This window comes from Cyanistes caeruleus, chromosome 11 (genome assembly GCF_971803275.1).
Source record: "Cyanistes caeruleus chromosome 11, bCyaCae1.hap1.1, whole genome shotgun sequence".
Lineage (NCBI taxonomy): Eukaryota > Metazoa > Chordata > Aves > Passeriformes > Paridae > Cyanistes > Cyanistes caeruleus.
In genome coordinates this window covers 7270471-7292585 of record NC_141711.1, presented here as the reverse complement: position 1 = coordinate 7292585, position 22115 = coordinate 7270471, and the positions used below count along the sequence as shown (strand labels likewise).

Sequence of the window (22115 nt, the reverse complement as noted above, 5' to 3'; positions counted from 1 at the left end):
CAGTTTTCACATCTCAGCATATCCATTCAGCTCTAAAATACTGCACAAAACAGTTGTCCCAGCTTCTCTCTTCAGGCAGGAGATTTATGTGCTCTCCTGGGCAGGGCTGTGTGGTGGGACTTCATCCTGTGTGAGTATGGACAGGTATGCAGGACCTACTGCAGCCAGGTGTAACAAGCTGCAGCATCAGTTTAACCAGTTTCCAGATATTTTGTATGTATCATCACACTCGATATTTCACAAAAATCACCATCTATGCCTAGTCCTCAGCAAGGGTCTACAAGAAAACATTATTTAATATGATTATGGGGACCAGCTATGGGTCATTCACCTCAGCTTGAAGACCACAGTCTAGGACTGCTGGTGTACCACACTGCAGTTCTGCAGAATTATTTTCAATTTCTGGGTGATATTCAGACTTAGTGAACACTTACTTCATTTCATTTTATCCCGAGTCAACTGAGTTTTGCTAAAAGCAAGAACTGTCACTGTTAGTCTAAATGATACTGAGTTTAGGGAGTCTGTCACTAGAACAATAGATCCAGGCGTAGACACTGCAACTGGTTTTAATCTGCAGAGAGTTGATCTGGTTCCAGCAACATTCTGCAAACACCATCAGACACAATCAGCTGAAAACTGCTTCAAGCTACTCAGCAGACATGTCGTCCAGGTACCATGGAGTGTTACTTCCCATATGCTGCCAGAGCACAGAAATGGGGTTATGATAAGAGATGAACAGATTCAGTCTGAAATCTCAGTGTAATTAATTCACTTGCCCTTAAAAATCATTATAAGAAATTTCCTAATGCAAAGACAGCAAACCCACCAGAACCAACCATGGTGTTATTGCCAGTACAGCACATTAGACCTTGCAAAGAATTAATACAAGCTCTGTCAGCTATCAAAAATCCCAGCTTTTGCACGAGGGTCTAATTGGCAAACTGGCTGAAATTTGTGTGCTGTGCTCAAGCAGCTGATACAGCAACTTAGGAAATACTTACTTATAACATCTGCAATGGATGCACATTTTCTTTCCTAACCAGAGACGGAGAACTTTGCCCTAAATAGCTTAATTGCTTTTGCTTACCACTGCCACTGGCATTACTGTCGCCTTTACGAAGCATTTTCCTCGCTTGTGATGCTGCGGACCATTTCCATCCAAGCTCAGGGCCATATTCTGCCATCATTTTCACACTGCATATCTCAGGATTTAAAATTAGGCAAGTAACGAGTCTCTGCCATGTAATTTACATCTAATCAGTATTCTGCTCTTCTGCTGCTCATCTCAAAGGGTGTCTATGAGAAGGGTGGGCAGTGTACGGAGAGGACTGCGATTCATTCGGAAGGGAAAACTAACCCCTCTTAATGCACAGATCGGTGCTGGAGGAGCACACACGCTTGCTGTGCCAGCCATGCCATGCCATAACCCTTCCCCAAGGGCTTGAGCCAAATCCACCCAGCAAGGCAGGTGCTGGAGAGTTGAGGCTCAGGTCTAGAAATGACACAAAGGAACTGCTCGAACTCACTACACCCAAACAAATCACTCCTGTATAACCCTTGCAGTTACACAGACACAGAAGGTGCGAGGGATTATTCCACCCAAATTACAAGGCAGTTATTGCTCCTTTCCCCTTCTCTCCAGGGCTTACACAAGCCAAGTAGCAGTGGAAGCGCTCCCAGCAGAGCTGCTTTCTCTCCATACGCGCGCAAAGCCTCCGTTCGTGGCGGCAAGGCATCACTGACACAAAAGAGACAAACTGCCATCAACACCTTCCTCCTTGGTGCCACCCATGCAGTTTGGCACTTTTGTGCCTTGTTTAAATAGTTATGAAGAGTTTGAGCATTTATTACCACAAATTTCTTAACCACTGGTACCAGAAGACAGAGTGGTACCAGCCAATAGCACTGAAGGAACCAAGGCTGTGTCCATCTGAAAGAGGGAGAGGGCACAAGACCAGGAGGGGGAGGTTATTCTGCAAGCAGCAGGAGAGGAAACAGCTGCAATAGAACATGCTACAGGTAAGGGACAGAGACAAAGGATCAGAAAGGAAACGTGTAGTTACTCCTCCAAACAGCCCTGCCCTCCTGGCAGTGTCAGGGACTGACCAGACCACTACCTGCCAAATGGACTTTATGCTTTGGGCTCTATCTCTCGGCTCTGGTGGAGGCAGGAGCCTGGTGTGGATCAAGCTCCTGAAAGAGGGGCTGCTCCTTGTTCATTCTCTGTAACAAGGGCCAGCTCACCTTCCTGCAGGGGTTATTTTCTGCCTCTGGTTTAGCAGAGTTCAGAGCATCCTGGACATCAACACCTTTACTGCCAATCCCTGTTCGTATCAGCACCCATCCTTTGCATTGCATGAAAAGCAAATGACAAACATACGGACAGCAAAGTATTTTTATTCCATCTTTATTGCCTGCTGACATGTTCAATATGCTCAAACTACATCTGAGGGACTGCATAGAGAGTGTTTCTTGTTTATATTTGATGTACGGCAGAACACTTTACATTGCACCAAATGTTGAGCAAACGGTAACATAACAGAGAAGCTGCAGTGGCAGCTGGAATTTCTGAGGTGGGCTACAGAGACTCTCTGGGGGCAAAAGTCTGCTCATCTTATTCAAATGAATTGCTTTTCTGGCCAAATTCTGCTCTGATATGCCAACTGACGAATACAGACCTAGTAACATGAGAAAACATGGAATAACTCTGAGAGCTTCAATTCCACAGCAAGCTGAAGAATATATAGCAGCTAAAAACCAGAGAAGCAACTGCAACCACACTGAATGGCCAGAAGGCTCTGAGAGAGATGAGGGAATCCATGTCCAAACCTGCAAACCCTTGCACAGAAGAGTATCAACAGAATTATTTATGGGAGAAATGAGGTTAGGAAAAATGACTCTGCTTTGGAGCATCCCTGTTCACAGGGAAAAAAAGAACTGAGAACTTGGTCTAACAGGACTGAATTGTCTCTCAGGGCAAAGCAATACCAGTTGCACTACAGGTGATCATGGACTGCCATACCACTTCTAACTTCATTTCAGAACCTAATAAAGGAAACATACAGAGAAAAGCAACCCTTCAATCTCTGCCCAAGAACAGGATCAGCATATAATGTTCCCAGAAGGGAAAGGCAGACAGAGACATCCTGTGGCTGCTCTACACTACCTCCCCGCTCTGTGTGACCATTTTGACCCCATGTGGAATACAAAATGAGCACTTAAATTGTCTCTGCTGATCATACTTGGTTATGGGAATAGGTACTCAATGGGTCTCTCTAAATAGCCTCCTACTTACATGGGTCCTACACATCATAAATCCCCTTTACTTCCTATGGATGGATTTCCTTATCTGCCTCATGCTATGGAAGCCAGCAAAAGGGCTAAAAGGGGAATAAATACAATTAAACTTCCTACTGAGACAGCTGAACTTGGAACAGTAATTAGCACAACAGAAACAGCTTATACCAGGTATTTAGGACCAGAGAAAGCAGGTGTCTAAGGTGGAAGAGGGATTGCTTGGACTCCTGCCCTTACCAGCACAGGATAGACAGCACACAAGCATGCTCCAAATGTGGAGCCTGGTGCCATCTCTGTTCTTACACTTTGCCCCTCTACAACTGACCTGCCACCTGCTTCAGCAGCAGCAGGATTTTACCCTCTGACCCGATCAGTTTGGATCTGTGCTGCCACAAGATCTCAGTTGGATCTCGTGTTATTCCATCAGAGAATCTCTGTGTTGCTTTCATAGAAAACCCTGAACAAAGGCTTTATTCCTCACACTCTGAGACAACACACCCTGAGAGTGCAGAGAAGAGGGGGAGAGGTGGACCCAAGAGGGCTGTGACTTCCTTAGGCTGGTGTCACCCACACTGGGGCCACACACTTCTGTGGCCAATGCAGTGGTTTCACCTGCTCCTGGCAAGTGAGGGAACACCTAACACACGAAGTACTGACCAGATCCTTGTGGGTTACAGAGGACATCTGCCTGTATCCTTGAAATTCTTAGCAGTAGTCAAATATACAGGTCTACTGAAACTGGGAGGGCAAAAAGTAAAAACAAGAAAAAAGGGAAAAAAGGAAGACACTGCAAAATGATGACTGCAAAATGATCAGTGAGAGCTGTAGACAATGAGAAGCAGTAATAAATGTGAAGGCAAGATAAATACCAAGAATGATTTGTTTCTGACTCTGACATAGCCACTGATAAAACTTCAAATGGGCTCCAAATTCAACCTGGAGGTTCAAAAGTGAGCCAAAGAACCTCCAACCAAGACAGATTAAGCTTCCTCCTCATCTCATTAATTCCTCATTAAAATTGATTCTCCATTTTATCAAGCATTCAAGCGCATCTGGAAACTCATGGCTGCAAGTCTGCAACTGAGATATCCTTGAGAACACCCATACATTTAGAAAAGAATCCATGATTAACATGGATCTTAATCCATGCACGTGCATGGATTAAGACACCCTGCACAGAACCACAGCTCAGCTCAATCACATGGCACTGAAAATGGCCAGAGGACAGACTCAAGTATCTCATGCTGTGATTTAAGATCACCTCTAGTTACATCTGTTACCTGGACCAGGACAAAGAATCGTTTCTTCCATCTCTTCCAAACATTTTTACCAATGGCCCATAAATACCTAGGAGAAAAGAACAGGTAAATTCAGTACACAAGTGTCAATCTGCTCTCTTGCTTTTCAGTATACTTTGTTTACACTTAGAAACTGAAGTTCACGCACAAGGAGTAATTACAAGAGTCTCAAGCTCAGCAGCATTCATGAATGGGTTAATTTGTAGCCTGAACAAATTACCTGCAAAGAAACAGATGTAAAAATCTTACAGAGTCTTAGTGTTACAGTATTAATTCTCTCTTTCCCTTTGTCTTTCACAACTTGCTTAGAATTTGAAGCCCTTTAGTGCCAGTGAATAGCTATAACATGGTTGGATGGACAAAGAATGTATTTATAATAGAAGAATTAAGGAAGAGAAACCCCAAATCTGCTTTAGCCTTCATAAAACCATTTTGCTGAGGGGAACTGTCAAACACAGGGACACTTCCTACATCAAACCCAGTACACAGGATCTCATGAACTGGACTGACTAAACCAGGACACTTCACTGAGCAGCTCTAAGACAAAATCCAAGAAATTGCTTGGCTATAGATAATTCAAGCAAACTGAATAATTTCTGAGGAGGAGTGAATTTACTGTTTTCTACAAAGGAAGAATTAACTTTTAAAACGAATGTCAAAATAAGCATTTAATCTCCGTGATGAATTGGCCACTGTGATACTGTAACACAAACACTGGCAAAACTAGCAGCAGCACCAGGCTAATAATAAACATAAGGATATTATTCAGCATTAATATGTTTTATGTATCATTATAATTACTTTAGTTCTGGCTCAATAAATAGAAAAAAAGACTTCATTTTTGGTTATGCAGGGGGTTCCTTATGCCAGAAGAGATCTACCATACTCTTGGTGAAAGTTTAAACAATAGAACTCCAAGTCATGCTGACGTGGGCTTTGAGTCCTCAGCTAGTCCAAGAGGAGGATAATAAGTGTCCTTTTGGCTACTGCTGCTAACAACAACAGAAAGATAATCTCAGTTCTGGTAGCAAGGGCTACAAATCTCAGAATTTTAGGCAGTATCATGTAAATCAGATATTACTTGAAGAAAGCTAGGGAACAGCCCTGCTGTCAGCTGAGGTCAAGGAAATAAACAGGACAGAGGAACTGTCCTCTCTGGCTTTGGTGCCTGTGATCGTGGTGAAAAAATTAAACTTCACACAAGACTACTGGCTCTGATCTCATCAGCAGAGAAAAGAGGAGGAAGAGGAATTAGAAAAAATGAACGATCTAAATTACTTTCTAATGGATGGAATTTAACAAAACACTATGAAAACAAAAGGGAAACAAAGTCACTTTTATAGCACCAAAAACGGACAGGAGAGTTATTTCCAACAGTGACTTTCCTGGGTAGTTTCGATTTTTTGTCACATCCTCAGCTCTGAAGAACAATCAGAGCCTTACCAATGCCTTAATTAGATCTTCCCATGGATGATTTAATTTGTAATTATATGAAGGTAGAAGTGGTCAGGCATCCCTCTGGCCCCAGATCTTCTGACACTCTCTCCTGGAGGAGAAAGGTATCCCTTTTAACCTTCACAATTATTAGTCCTACACCAGGAAACTGCTATTTAATTGTGGTGTGTATTTCACTCTAAATAATGCCGGTCACACTGAGGTTTATTTCAAGTGGAAAGGCCACTGTGATTTTGGTTTTGAGAAATCAATACAGGGATACACAGGAATAACTTTAAAAATTGTATTATTCTCTGTAAGAGAGTTGGGCAGTTCAGTTATTATTTCTCACAGGAAAAAACATAATTTCCTGTGAGGAAAACTGTTTAAAATTTAAACTGTTTGGCTGATATGCATTAAAAAAGTCTACGCTAAGAATATGGAAAGTGCACTATAAATGACTGAACTAATGCCATTTTTATATTTATCTTTCCACTTCACCTCCTGTGAACTTGAGAAAAAGAGTTTCTCCTTGAGCATCTTAAAAAAAGTGAAATTTCCTAATGCACATTCAAAACAAAATTACTTTAGATTGAGACAAGTGTTTACCCAGAGTGCTTCATGTTTTGAGGCTTATCCATTCGCACAGCAAGCTTGATCTTCAGGTCTTGATCCGGGCAGTTTTTGGAAACAGTCATTTTGTGCCACTCTGACTGCTTTGGGCTGTTAGGAGTAGGGTGGAGAACAACCTGTAAGAATTAAAACCAACAATGTTAAAGGGAAAAAATGATTCACAAAATGGGGTTTAGTGTGGAACAGAAATACATCAGATGACCTAGTTTTGTCCTGGAAGTCAGTCTGGATATATCTATTCACATCAATGAGGATGGCTTTTTATTGCTTTTTTAAAGTGCAGCTTATTATTTTGAGATTAGGTCATATATTCTTTGGCTCCTCAATTAGCTCATGGTGCTGTGCAGACACAGCTGCATGATCAGTTCCATTCAGCTCAGGATGGTACATCTGCCTGAGCTACAGCAGCAGATAAAAACTGCATCCCATGTCATGGCATGAGAGACTGCAGGACTCTGCTTCCATTTCATGCAGCAGGAAATGCTGGGAGGGTCTCCAGCTGGAGCACATCCATGCAACACCAGTGGCTGCAGATGAACACCAATGCAAGCACTTGGCTCAAAGAAACTGAAAGCTCCAAGAGGTGAATAGTCTTTTCTGATCATAGCTTTGCTTTTCCCATTCATCCATTACCACTACAAAGCAGACCAGCCCCCTGGAGAGTAAGATATAGAGTATTCCCCTAGGACAACACCACATCCACCATCTTCTCCTGGTATTTCCATGTTTCCTCTGAGGTGGCCTAACCCCCTTCCTTGTATACCAGTTCCCCTTCTGATGCTTTCACTCTCAGAGGTCACTTTGCCTGGTACAAATTTATTCTAGTTTCCCCTGTGCTGTAGTGAGATGAATCTTCCTTAAATCCATTAATCTTTATGCAAGTAAATTGTTTCACAATTCTTACAAATGGCAGCATTCACCCTCATTAACTGATGTGCTGCCATCACTCATTTCTTGCTCATGCTTAGTCTATGCTCCTGCCAAACTCCAGCCCAGACTAGAATGTTGTATTCCTCTGCTCTTCAACTTTGCTGCTGAGTCAACAATCTAGGGCTGTTTTCCACCAAAATATCATTGATGCTATTATCCTCTGATGAATTGCTCTAAAACTTATTTTATTGCCTCCTCTAAAGCCTGAGGTAAATATCAGTATATTCTCAATTTTACCCTTATCCATTAATGTTATTTATCACTTCTTTTATTGAATTGCTGTCTCTGTTAGGAATCTGAAGCTGTTATTAGTCACACAGATAACCGAGCAACACCAGTCTGTACTGCATCACTCTTGGCAGAAAACACATTTAAGCAAACCCTGAAGATGAGAAATGAGTTCTCCACATGAGGCAGGCGGTGTTAGAAGCATGACAGACCCAAGCTCTGAGCAGCATCCAAAGACCCCCAATGACAGACAGGTCATGCAAGAACATACACCTGCACTAAGCTGCATCTCTTAGCGAGGCAGCACACACTCAGTGTGTTTGGGATGCTCTCTACTTTGATTCCAACTCTTTTTTCAACAAAAGACACAAACATTTCTCAGTGGTTCTGCAGTTCACAGCTCTTCCCCTCCTTGCCCTCGGCAGATGAAGTACTGGCATGGCTGAAATCCACGGGAGCCCTGCCATCGGCTTCAATAGGGTCAGGATGTATTCCCATGCCTTCAGCTGCCCATTCAGCAGTGCAGGGCTTGGGAGCATTTTCCAGTTCTCTCTTGGATAAAAGTGGTGAGCTGAGGAGCGGCGGCCGGTTGCCAACTTAACACTCGCAATAGAAAGTGGGCTTTGTACCCGCCTGGCAGAGCACAAAGCCACTGCTCAAAGGGCGGCTGAGCAGGGTGTTTTGTGTATAAAACCTGCTTTCCTCCTCTCTCCATGCAGGCAGGTTCCTGCCCACTCCAACAGCTAAACCAGGGGCTTAACACACTCCCGGTTTCATTATTACTTTAAAGAAGAAATCTTGATGCAGCCTGAGCAGACACGCGTCATCTTTCGGCCGCTCCGGGCACACTGAGCATCCCTTTGAAGTTTGGCCGACTGAAAGCACTGGTGGCCACGGGCCAGGAGGAATCATTGCCAGCTCCCCACACTTGCTGGCCTATGTCCTTCAGCCTGCAGAAACTCAGGGCTGAGGGATGGTTTCCCGCTGGACCAGGAATTAAAGCACATTGGTAGGGTTGGCTCATCAGCCTTTCAGGGCAAGAGGGGTTGCTTTGGGTGCTGACATCTTTCTCAGAACAACATGCACAGTTAATTGCTTCCCAAGACCAGCAAAGTCAGCACTGCTCATGGCTGCCAGTGGAAACAAGATTTACAAAGCAAGGGGGGCTGCACTGAGTGTAACCACTCAGGGGAAAATCCCTGAATGACAGTGTGGCCGGCTGGGTGAAAAGCTCTGCTCAGCATGCCACAGCGGATAAAGGCCGGGTGCCAGGCTGTTTGAAGTAGGAGGTTTTGAAAATAATCCTGAAAACATTATGATGCTGTGCAGCAAAACAATTGTAGGTCTTCAGCTGTGGTACTGCAGCCTAGAGGGGTCATCCTTTTTGTCAAAAAAGGAGGACAGGGAGAAAGCAAGGATCAAGGTGTGGATGAGGAAAGTCTGAAGGGGCTCTTTGAAGAGAAGATTGAGAGGAGAAAAGAAGAGGTAGCTTTACTTTTCTCTCTCTCAAGTGCAAGAATAAAGGATACTTCATGAACATGAAAACACAAATAATTAAAATGAAAATTAATTACATGAGAAAAAATTGCATGCAGGATTCTCCACCATAAAGCTTTAAATTTAAATCAACAGCTCACTAGGACCTAAGGATGTTTGGCACTTTTATGAACAGGTTTAACACAAAACCATGTTAATTGGGAAAATGTTGAATGGACACAGACTCTTCCTTGTCAAGGCACAAACAGCCAAGGAGTTAGCAAGAAACATCCCAACAAGTTAGTCCATAACTGGAAATACCATTCTTGGGATTGTGACAGGATCAGAGGCTTTCCTGACCATGGATTTTTTAGCCATTACCATACATACAGGAAGGAGAGCAAAGAGTGCTGCAGGGCTGGGCAGACAGAGCCCAGGCTGCCCCTGGAGATCACCTGGGTCATGCTGAGCCATGACAGGAGGTGCCAAATCCTCTTCCCCCAAACTGATCATCATCACACTGATCTCAGCCTGAGAGGCTGAGGAAAGCATGGCAAGGAGTTTGCTGCCACTTCTGCCTGGGGCCAACACAAATTAAACAGCTGCACAAAATCCATGGAGACAAGTGAAGTGTCCCAAAGCCATAGGAAAGTGCCACCCACAGATATTCTGGAGCTGTGGGCTGCAGTGGTCCAGGGCTACCAGTGCCAGGGCACTGGATTAGGGACCACAGGTGAGGGGCAGAGATGGGGTGGGAAGATTTGCTCTGTGGCCAATACCCTGGGAATCTAAACTCTCTGCATTATCACCACTGATGGGAGCAATGAACCCTCATGTTTCACTCCCCAGTCCAGCCTCACTGAAGCCACCAGCTCAGCCACCATCCATCCCCAGGGAAGCCAGGGCTCCAAGCCTTTTGCAGGGAGTACTGCAGTCAGTGCTTTCAAAAACTCAAACCATGCACCGGCTGCTCAGCAGATATGAGAGAAACTCAACAGTCCCTTGCCAAACTTAAATCCCCTCTTTTTGCTTCAGCATAATCCCCTTTTCTGCCTCAGGAATGTCCATTTCCGCAAGTAACTTTTAAGGCTTTCCAGACTGCCAATATTGCATACAAGATCCTCTGCCTTTGCTCAGAGCAGGCACAGCCAGCTGAAATGCTGCCATTAGAAACTCACAACAAAGACAGCATGCGGGATGCACTCCTTTCCAGCAGCGAAGAGCTTGCTTTCTTTCCCCCTCCTGAAGCTTGGCATAAAAGCAGAGCATGTTGTGCTCCAAAGATATTTCTGTACAGGAGAGATTTCTCTAGAAAAGCAGGGCCAGAAAGAAACATTATTAAAATCAAAATCTCCTTACCCTCCCAAGCTCCTTATCCTCCAGAGCCAGAACTCCTGTGCTCTCCGTGAACAGCTTCACCTTCACTGCAGGAAGAGCGTGGGTTGTCGTGAAGTCTCCTTGGGTGCCCCAGCTGTGAAAAAAGGACATAGAGCAGTTCAGCTCAGCTGGCAGGTCAGCAGCAACACTCAGGCATGAAATAGTTAACCTAAAATGTGTCTGACACAAGCCAATGTGGTTGGGTTGTGTGAGTGATAAGGGCATTTATTATCTTCTTTGGGAAATATGGAACAGATGTTTGGAAAACCCATGATGGTCCTTGGGGAAAAAAAGAGAGCATCTGGGAGCAGCATGAAACCAAGTTTAAGAGAACTTTCTTATTTAGAAAGAACAATGTCTCCTGCAGTGCCAGCCTGTATAGTCACAAGAGAAGTAGAGGATTGAAGACATCTGCACCCAGGATGTCTGTAATCACTCATGCCTGTGCTTCTCTCTTGCCTAATTAACCTCTCCTTTCCAGGCTGAGTGAGGTTTGCTTTTTCTGAAGAAATTGCAACCTAACCTGGGTTGCTTTCCAAGTCTCAGCCCAGCCCAAGTCTAAGTTCAAGCCATTATGTCTGGAGGAATCCTAGTTAGCTAGGACTGCAGAGCAGGACACCAGCTCCTTCTGGGTGGGACTGCAGTGGCCAGGAAGACATCACCTCTGCAACCACACCACGATCCACTGTCTACTATTTGTACTCTGTGAGTCATTCCCTGGCTTGGAAAGGAGTGCTGTGGAGGCTGAATTATCCACAGCCTCTAGACATGCATGTCTCTAGAGGCCATCTATAAGTTTCTGCAATCAAAAGTTGCCCAAATGCACATAAAACACGAACTTGTTGCATGTGGGACCCTGCCAAGAGCGTGCCAGGAGCAACACCTCTGAGTGATGTGGTGGAACACACACTGCAACCCAGAATGCTTCAAGCCAGATGAGAGATTATGCCATAACTCACTAACCACTTCTATTCAGCCTTATTCTGTTAATCACACTTCTCACTTTAGGCTGTCCTCAAACTAAATCCTCTGCTGCAGAAAGGCAGGTCCCTTGGAAAGGCTCAGAAGACATGGCCAAGTGACTAGATGTTCCTCAAAGATGAACACCAAGCAGCAGGTTTAGCATTTGGAAAACTATCAGTAAAAATAATTCACCTTGTGCTCTAGGAATATGGGTTTATGCTTTGCTCCCCACTGAGCAAATCTTGTCCAACTAAGCTCAGCAGATGAGCGTGCTTGGCACAGAGCTGATTAACAAACTTGGGTTCTCCATCAGCTTTGCTCTGAAGCTTCCTCTCCTGGTGTCACTGTTTCATATGTTTTGTTTTTTATGATGCTGCAACAAACCGCCACCGGTGCCAGAGAGCAGAGGTTTGGCTTAAATTATCTACAGTACTATTAGTCCAGTCAGGTCCTTTATATCATCTCTTTTTCATATGTGAGCCATCAGCTACCTAAGAAATGTTTTAAGGGTAAGAAGCAAGAAGCAACTTAATTTTCTAATCATAGTTCCAGATCACAGGTTATGTTTTCTCTCAAAAAACTGCTTTGTCACCAGGAGGGAAAGTAGGATGACTATCTTGCTTTGGGTAAGAGGCAAAAGTAAGAAAATATCCAACCTTACACTGTGTATTTTGACAGCATCTGCTTTATAGAACTCGTATCTCTGTTTACTATTAAAAAGCTCTTATTTGCTGAAGCATTCCCAGACCATATGTTATCAACAAATGTTACTAACCAAATACAAACAGTAATTTTCATTAGGTTTCCTTCATGGGAACAACATTAACCACAAAGAGAATAAATGTTTCAAATGACAGCAAACATACATAGCAAACCCTTGACAGCACTGGTGCTTACATATTCATACCCCCAAAAGCCCTGAAAAGATCTGTGCCAACAAATGGAGACCATCAAAAGTTGAGTTTTGTGCTGGTTGGAGCCTGTGGTGATGTCATTAGTTGCCATAGTGATACTCAGCATAAGGCCATAATTCATGCCACTGAAACATAATTTGTATTCAGTCTAAGTACCCAGTTTATCTGGGCTGTGTATTAAATTATTGTTTAGAAAATTAGCTGTGGACAGTAGCTAGGTGTTAGGATCTTCTAAGGGACTAACAGTGTAATGGTTTCATTTCCATATTTAATCATTAAGCAGGTTATCACTGCAGGAGCTCATTTGTTGGGAGAGTGCACTGGGACCCATTGTGGACAAATGCCATGCTATTTTGTCCCCCTATCACAGAACTCATGCTGACACTTCAAAGCAATAAAGCATCTGCAAATGCAGACAAACAAATGTCATTCTGGCCAAAAGGATACACACATACAGATGGATACATATGGATGTACAAACACCACAAAAAAAGGTACACAAGCAGAACAATCCTGACAGTACTTCCTCAATCAGGAACATATTAACTATCTGAATCCTGCCTCAACTCCTCAGCATTTCTTATTGGCCAGTGGATCCCAAAGTCTGGAACTGATAAAGAAATGCTGCTGTGCATAGCAAATTTACTGGAATCATTGCCCTATTTATGGCATCTGTGCTGTTCCAGTGCTATCACCAGGATCTACTTTTGTCTCCAGAGTTTCTATTTAGGCATCAAACTTAGGATAAGCAGCTAAACTCTTTGGTTTTAGTGCCAGAGGTTGAGATATGCCCCAGGTGCTAACTTGACAGATGCTGGCCCTTGTTTTACCTTTTACAAGGATAATAAGGAGATCATAACTGCAGACTTTGTGTCTACAGATTCACATAGAGGTGCCATCACAGTTACTGACCAAACAGCCTAAAGTGCTAGGATTTTATCTTGAATGGAACACAAAATGACATATATCCAGAGGGTGTGACTGGCCAACAAGTAACAAAGGTCAGCTCTAGTCTCCCATTACATCCACAGCCTCAAGGAGCACTTGAAGGATGGGCTCACCTGTCTGATTTCAGGAGCATTTGGGAGCACAGACACTGCCCTTACTCACACGTGGGGGCAGTGATGCCATTGCCAGTGCAGGTGCCAGGCTGCTCAGACCTAGCTGCTCTCAGCTGTCTTGCACTGCTCCTCTGAAAAACCTTCAGGCTGATGCTATTCAGCCATTCCCAATTTATGACCAAGATCTGTAAGACCACTCTCCTCCCATTGATGCTGTACCAAGCTCTTACCTTTTCCTGCCATAAGGTCACTGCAGAAACAATTGCCTTCATCCTGTGGAAGTCCAGTGCTTTACTGAACTTTGGCTGTAGGGCTGAGGGCTTCTAAAATGCAGATACAGCAATTATAAAGCTAACTACCACACAGCTAACAGACAAAAATATTAAAACACCATGGCACTGCTATGTTAAAATTAATGACTGAAATACTATTTAGGATATGAATAAGGCTTGAGCAAAATCCTGTAAAGATCCCTGTCCTGACTGCACTCATGTATCACATGAAACCAGGCAGGAGGGTCTCTGATTTCAGCTGCTTTTCTTCACAATATCCCACTTACGTGACCTAGAGTTTTGTCAGCTGTGCTTGAGAGACAGTGATTTAGTAATTTCTGTCGAACTCTAGTATGTATGTTTCTCTAAAGGAAATTTTAGCACCCATGACCTTTCTAAAAGCAAACATACACATTTGATACCCAGTAAAATTTGTTAAATTCACTCATATACTGTGCTCTCCAGCAAGTCTGCTCTGCCCCTGCCTAATTTAAAACAGTCACCCTTCTTCCATCAATGCTCTGGTAACTTGATGTAGCCAGAACACTGATGCCTGTGATTTATATAAACAATGAACAAATGTAACTGGATTGTATTGCTGGGCCATGAATCAGCCCTGCTGACCAGGCTGACAGGGGAGCAGCTTCAGAGCCACGTGTTTTCACATCTTCTACGACTGCTTCTCATGGGCTTCAAAACTACCAGAGGATATCTTTTATCCCTCTCCAGCTTGCAAGGAATAAACATAAAAAAAATCAGAAAATGAAAGTAAAAATGTGTACTAAAGGAGAGCTAAGCTGTCCCCTCAATGGGTTCACTCCAGGTGTGCATGATGCTCAATGGACACGGCAGTTTCCTTGGACAGGTCTCTGCTGGAGATGCTGCCCTTCTGCCTTCCTCCCATATATTCACCACTTAAAGTCTTGCAGAATAATATTCCTACACATTGGCCAGATTTGCAGGAGTTTAGTGAGCCACCTGCTCAGTATAGTTTTCCCAAACTAACCAACTCAGCAGCAATGCCTGTCCCCTCCCAAGACAGGAACACATCCTTGGGAAGGTAGGGACATGGCAGGCAGCTGCTTCCACCCCTGCAGGGTGACCAAAACCAGCAGCAGCATCACCTACCTTCCTGCACAGCCAGCTGGCTGTGAACAAGGGCACAGAGGTCCAGCTGAAAGCAGTTTAATATACATGACTATGTTTGGGACAGTTTCAAGGACAGCTTATCCTCCCTTGCTGTCCTCTACTGTCAGAGTGGGATCTGCTGAGGATGACTGGCAAGTCTGGCTGCCTCCCTCCCTTGTGGAATGCTGGTGGAGGGGGTTGTGCTTCATGTACTTATTTTCATTTACAACCCTCATCTCTTTTCTTCTGGCATGCCTGTGTCCCTCTGGGTGTACTTGTAGCTAGGTCTCCAAAGTGAGCTGGCTGGTGAAGCAAAGTTTATCAAGAGGGCAGCACAGACAGTAGCCTGAGAGACACTGCCTGGGTTTGGTGACTGCTTCACCTTGTGTGGCGTGATGCTTTTAATACAGTCCTGGTTTCTCAGCTTACTGTGGTGCTCAGACATGGTCCCTGCTGCTTCTGGATCCTGCTGTGAGGATGGAGAGTTCAGATCCCACTTCATCGCTGGAGACTAAAATGCTACATACAGCCTCAATTTAGTTCTCCCAGAAATCCTGTCTAACAAATGATGGTTTTATTACTTCAGCACACTCCTCCCCTCCCAGAAGAGACCTTTAAATCATGGGCCATAAATCATGTATGCCCATGCTTGAGTACCAGGAAAAACAGAGCAGAAGCACACCAGGCACTGAGCTAACCTACCTTCACACAGCTGAAGGAGTAGTGCACCTTTTCCTCTAATGTAATGCTAAGCTGTGTTTTTTTTCTACATATTCCTAGAGACACAAGTGAGGAGGAAAATAAACAGGTTTGAAGTATCTTTAACAGTCAACTATATATAAAGAAGCACACAGGATAGTTTTTACTGTATTCTCTAATGCTTTATCTATAGCAACCATTCAAAAACATGAACTAGAGGTTGATGACCACAGTTATCAGTGATTTATCTGAATTTCCCTTGCCCATACATGGAGGTGATAGTTCATTATAAGTGAGCACACACAGACTTACTCAGGTCAACAACAAAACCTCATGCAGAAATGGCATTAATCCCACTGGGATAAAAATAGCCATTTTTAAAAATGGAAAGAGTGCTTGGGAACTTCTAGGAACACCATAAACCAGACAATGGTGAGCCCTTCACAAGGAGAGGCTGGGAGAGCTGACAGCTCCTTGTAGGAGCAGTGCAGGTGAGGCCCTGAACTGGCAGGGATGTGGCAGAACAGATGTGTCTGTGACACATGGCAGAGGCAGGTGCTCACCCCTGTACCAGCTGGGTCACAAAACCATAATAAATGGAAGCAGGGAATTCCAAAGCCTTTGAGAAAATATGTATTCTTTGCAGCTCTTGTGGGCAATGGCAATGGATAATAGGTTTTTCATTTGTGTCTTTAGTATTTGAAATAACCCAAAGGCACAGAAGAATTCCAGCTTTTTTTTAGGCACTCCAAGAAAACTCACAGGCTGGGTCACATACCTGGAGACCTGTGGGATGCACATGCAACTCCACGCATACACAACTCTTGTTTCAGCAGGGAAATGCTATAAACAACTGCCAGTTTGGGGATGCTGTACTAGCTACAAACTAGTTTGTGATTTCCTGCAGTAGGACTACAAAACCTCCACTGAAAACCCACAAATTTAGGGGACTGTACTACTGTGTACGTGTGCCTCAGTCACCTGCTTTGGTTTCCTGCTATTGCAATAATGAGAGGTCTAATTAAGTCACTAGAGATAGGCCTTAATTTGCCTCATCCCAATTTAGAGAAAGCAAGAAGATGAAATTACGATCTTTCCACTGCTAGAAAGGTGTGCTGGAGGTGACTGCTGCAGATTCACAGAAAAGATTTGAAATGAAAATCTCAAAGAACACATACAGATGTATATACATTGCTCATGCAAAACCATCCTGGGCTAGGAAATACCACTCAGGTGCTAAGAAAGGCATCTTTCCATTCTGCCTGCAGAAATGCACTGAGAATGGTGTGCATCCACAATACATTTTGATGCTCAAGGGCTGCTGAGCCTCCTCTGGGATTCCTCCCACGGTAAAACTTTGATGTGTTTACTCACCTTCAAAACAGAATAACCAAAGACATCAGACACAGATTGACAACACAGCCTATTTTTGTTTACATTTGTTTCCTCCCCTCCCTTTCAGCTGCCAGAACAGCCTTTCAGTCCCATCCCCTGGGAACAAGCTGAGCTGAAGTGGGAGTGACAGCACAAACAGATTTGATTCCTCCTAGACTTTCCCGCACAGACTTTGCGGGGATTTAAAACGCGCTTCCACTGACGCATCTCCCGTGCAGGTGCTGACAAATCAGCATTCCTGCAGGCACTGCCCAGCACAGGTGGCTGTACCTGCCTTCCCTGGAGCCACAGAACACTGAGTGAGGCCATGTCTCTGAATGGAGCACTGATGTCTGCTCTGATGGGATAATCCAAGGATGGTCCGAGTGAATCCATCATTCCCCATGGCACCCTAATTCCTGCCGAGCATACAGCACTCCCTCTGCTAAATAGAACACCACTGGTAAATATTTTGCTTACAAAAAGGGTGTTTATTTTCCCAAAAACACCACTGCAGACAGCACCTGGTGTTATTATTTGAATGGTGTTATTCAAAAGGTGAGCAGAGACAGTGTTTCTCCAAGTACTGGGCTCCTTCTACAGCATCTAAGGTGTTCCAACCTCCAGCATTTCATGGTCTGTCCCTTTTCTGTTTCCCCACCTCTGAGACACAAGGTATGTGTCACACACACAGGCACCATCTTGCTTAACATCATGCAGACAGCAGTAGCAGACCATCTCTCCCTCCAGGAGCTGCAACTCCCACATCCTCAGACTGGCTACGGCAGCACTACACTGCCGGCTGAGGGAGAAATATGTCTTGGAGAGCATCACATCTGTGCCTGAGTGTGCAAGGCACAGAAGGAACAGGGTAAAGCTGACAGAGACTGCAGCAAAGCAAAGCCTGCAAAGGTCTGCTCTTGATCTGCTTGTGGCTCACACACAATCCCCGTGGATCCCGTCCCAGTGCCAGCACAGGGCACCACAGCCAAGAGGAGCTGCTGAGCCCGACAGCACAGATTCAGGAACCCAAAAAGGGATGATCTCTGCTATGAAGAAAATACAGCTTGATTTGTGTTTCCTGAGAATGACTGATACACTGGGGAAGTGTCATGAGGATGGAAGAAGGGATGGGAGGTGGATTTAAAATCACATAATAGCTATTTATGGCCACGAGATGGCATTCCTGCCCCAGAGATGTCCCTCTGCCTTGCCTGCACCCAGCCCAGGACCACACACCCCTCCCACACTGCTGCACCCCAAGCTGGACTCTACTGCAGAAATCCCTCAGCTGGTTTGGAAGTGAAATTGTGGCAGTGCTATTCACAATCTTTTAGGTATTAACAGGGAAAATTAAAAAGTTGCATGATTACTTTCCATGATTTAAATGATGACTGCTTTCCAAATGCCCTGTGCTCTTGTTTAATACTACCACAATTAGAGGAAAAAAACTCAGCAGGGGGAAATGGAAATGAAAGCCCAGCACTGTTTTACTGGGAGGTGTGAACTGAAAGAAAAATTGCTTTTACAAGGGCTGCCTACTGTATGTGCTCCATCAGTGTATCTGCTTGGATACAGCATGAGTTTACAGCTTCATTCATTAAATGCCTGTGTGCATTTACTGTCTGTGGCTGTGACCAATTCTTGAACAGGGTGACTTCAATGCCACACACATGCTAATCAAAGTTTCCTTTGGCCAAAGATGCTCCACTGAACCAGCCACAGTGCTGCTCACTTTGCAGAATGACCAAATACAATTAATCACATCTATCAGATCTTGTCACCCTGGAAGAAAATACAACTGCAGAGGACTCCCATTGGTTAAGGCTTGCTCATGATTTTGGACTTAATAAGGCCATAGCCTGCCAGATTTACATAAACTTAGTATGTCACAGACCATGGAAAAGGAGACAGAAATCCTCTGCCTGAAAATATATGTTACTGTTTTGTTTTTTCTACTATGTTGTTTCAACATAGTCTAGACCCCCCTTTATAAAACTTAGTAGAGAGCAGTGAAATATTTCTAAATGCAAACAGCAGAAAACAACATAAGGTATTGAGAGGGATCAATCTGACTTTTTTTTATGCCTCAACATATGTTATATTCTTATAGGGGCTTCCCAACTCCCCCTTTCATCACGGAACGGGACAGGTACCCTTCCAAAATCAGCTAAAAGGATGAACAAGAAGTGTGAGACCATCTCTTACTGTGCCACCACTCACATTTTTGCTGTCCTATATTTTTCTAAGCCAGGATCCAGGACAGGAAGCTCAAATCCAGCCAGTCACTTGGGTTTGCCTTGCCCAACTTCTGACTGCTAGAAGCAAAGTTCACACCAGCATCCCCTGGGTCAGTGGAGATGAGTGGACAATTCCAGGAGGTGATGCCCACCCAGCCATCTGCAAGCCCTTCCCTCCATGAGCATGCCTTGTCCACGTAGTGACAACAGTATGTTGCTCCCTTTAAATGCTTTTACACTTAGTTCTGTGGTTTGTTGGGAGATGCAGGCACATTCACAAAGCCAGCACACACTCTACCTTCATTTCACAGAAAGGACACCTAAAATGTTGTAAAATCACTATCAAGGTTGGTCTTCTCATTTCACCATTCTAGAGCTTTGTCCAGACAGGAGCAGGCACAGTACCAATTCTATAAAGTGTGTCCTCTATCTCCCTACACTGTTTTGCTGCAACAGCAGCACCCCTCATTAAATAACAATGTGCACTACTTGTACACAGCACTTAATAAATAAACCAACAACTCAGCCCTTTCACATGTCTCATCCCCCACCTTTCCCTTGGCAAATGATGTGCTGAACTTACACTAAGGCATGCCTTATTTTTTTTTTTTTTAGAACACCACCTATGAGCAATAAGCATCATGACTGAACGTATCTCAGAACCTGCATTTTGCAGTCCTCCTCTTAATAAAGCACTATTTCAGATCACTGAGTCTCACTCTCATTTCAATGTCCTTTTGGTTTTTCCTATCCCCATCTTAAGGCTGCAAGTGATGAAGCAGACGGGTGTCGATGAAAATTGCCTTGGGCATCATCACACCTTCTGGAATACTTAAATTTGAATGTATGTGCTATCACAGGAATACATAATTCCCAAGTGCATAGGAACACTCAAGAAATTAGACAGCTGGCGAGAAAAGCAAGACATTCATCTGTGAAAGAGAAGGTGCTTGAGCTCAACCCTTACTAGACACCAGAGAATCCATGTGAAAGCAATGCTGTGTGAGCTCTTAAAGTCAGGGAAAACACAGAGCTTGAACTTACTTGATACTGGAAGAAACCAAGTACAAGGGGTAAGCGCAAAGAAACAAGCCTTCATTATTCTTCAAGATAGCTTCTAGCGTGGTACAGGAGAGCAGGGATTGAACATAAGACCTTTGGGAACAGGTCCCCACCTGGGATCAACACTGACAGTCCCAGAAGAGTATTGCACGTATTCCAGAGTATTCCATGGCTGTCCAGGAGGCTCCTCCACAGCAGTGTGGCTGTCTGGATGGCACTTGAGGTAAGGAAATCCCTACAGGATCTTGCCCTTATTCTGGTGAAAAATTTGGTTGCTTAATCTAAAGCAGAGTTTTTATCCCACAGTGGCTGAGCTGGGTGAGAACCAATCCTGCAGAACAGCTTTGAGGGAACATCAGAGAAGGTTCTGAATTCCTAATTAAAAAGGGTAGTAAATCATTTGCATGAAGACCTCCCATAACAGATCACATACTTGCACTCGGGTAATAACCTTTTAGTGCAGTTTTTGCTGTGCTTAATGACTTGTCCACAGCCTCCACTTTCAGAAATGGGAACATCACGCCATAAATCTCAGGAGCATTATGGAAATACTGTCACACAAAAGAGGCCTTGAGGAGCAGGTGAAACCAAGACAATATCAGGTTATCTTACCTTCAGGTGCAAAGTCATGCACAGTCCCATCAGAAAACTCTCCTAGGCATTCTAAATAGCTGTAAGTGAAGAAAATGTGGACACCACATTGTACCCTTCAGCCTTAGGCATGGGGGCTGAAAGCAGCTGCCCTGAAGTTCCTGTCCCTGTCATTTTCACCTCTTAGCCCAGCAGCATCACAGGCTCATGGCATCTGCACCACACTCACAGAGACCAAAGCTGAAGACCTCTCCAGGGTGACATTTCCCCAACAGATGCCTTGGGGCAGACTGACCCTCTGCTCAGAGCCTTACCCCAGGAACACAGACTGTATTTCACAAACAATGGTGTCTGATGTTTTCTGTACCCTGTCACCTGCTTTAACACATTACTAGGGCTCCCAGAGATGTCCTAAGGAGAAAGAGCTGCAAACATCTGCACAGCTGTGAAATGAAGTAATGTAACTGGAAAAGCAATCCAATCAGGGTGGGTAATTAAGACAGCTTATATCTAATGCTGAAGCCAATTAAAAGGAGGAGGAGGAGGGAAAAAAAGCAAGAAAAAGCAGCTACTTCCTAAAATTTCCTTCTGCTTTGTTTTTTACCCAGCATCATGAATTTTGCTTACACAGGGCTTAGCTAAGCATGCAAACCTAAATATGAACATTTACTTAAAACTGTGTAGCCACACAGGACCTGTGCCTGAGTTCTGCCATGTCTGGAAGAGACCTACCAGGCCTGGCAACAACAACTGTGCTGAGGGAGGCACACCAAGAATTAAACTCTACTCTTACTCACATCAACATAAAACCCTTTACTATAGCAGAGTCAAATTAGATGTATGGAATATGGAATATTCATTTGGAATTTATGCAACTTGGAAGGACTTTTCTCATTTTACCATGGGGGAGTGTTCACAGCATCTCCCAAGGCGGCAGCAAAACACTGACTGCAACAGAACACTCCTATCACAGTCCTCTCTGTGCAAAGCCACTGGGCATCACTTCAAACTCCAGGCCCTGAGGCAGGGGATTCCTGAATGAAAAGACCAGATTTTCCCCCTCTGCAGAGAAAGCATCCCTGCTTGCCAGCCTCCCTTCCCACAAAGCTTCTCCCTTTGCTGCTCAGTGCCCATCTCC

The 22115-nt window shown here is 44.2% G+C and overlaps 1 protein-coding gene across 16 annotated transcripts in view; it reads right to left on the bottom strand.

Moving 5' to 3' along the window:
* The window catches only part of CADPS (calcium dependent secretion activator), a 206313-nt gene that overhangs the window by 102048 nt on the left and 82150 nt on the right, over positions 1-22115 (bottom strand). For all 16 annotated transcript variants that reach the window (XM_086846973.1, XM_086846974.1, XM_086846981.1 and 13 more), the window contains exons 7-9: positions 10656-10767; positions 6639-6778; positions 4578-4644 (exon numbers count right to left, since the gene is read on the bottom strand). In XM_086846973.1, coding sequence (XP_086703099.1) covers positions 4578-4644; positions 6639-6778; positions 10656-10767 — 319 coding nt within the window. The remainder of the gene's footprint in view (positions 1-4577; positions 4645-6638; positions 6779-10655; positions 10768-22115) is intronic.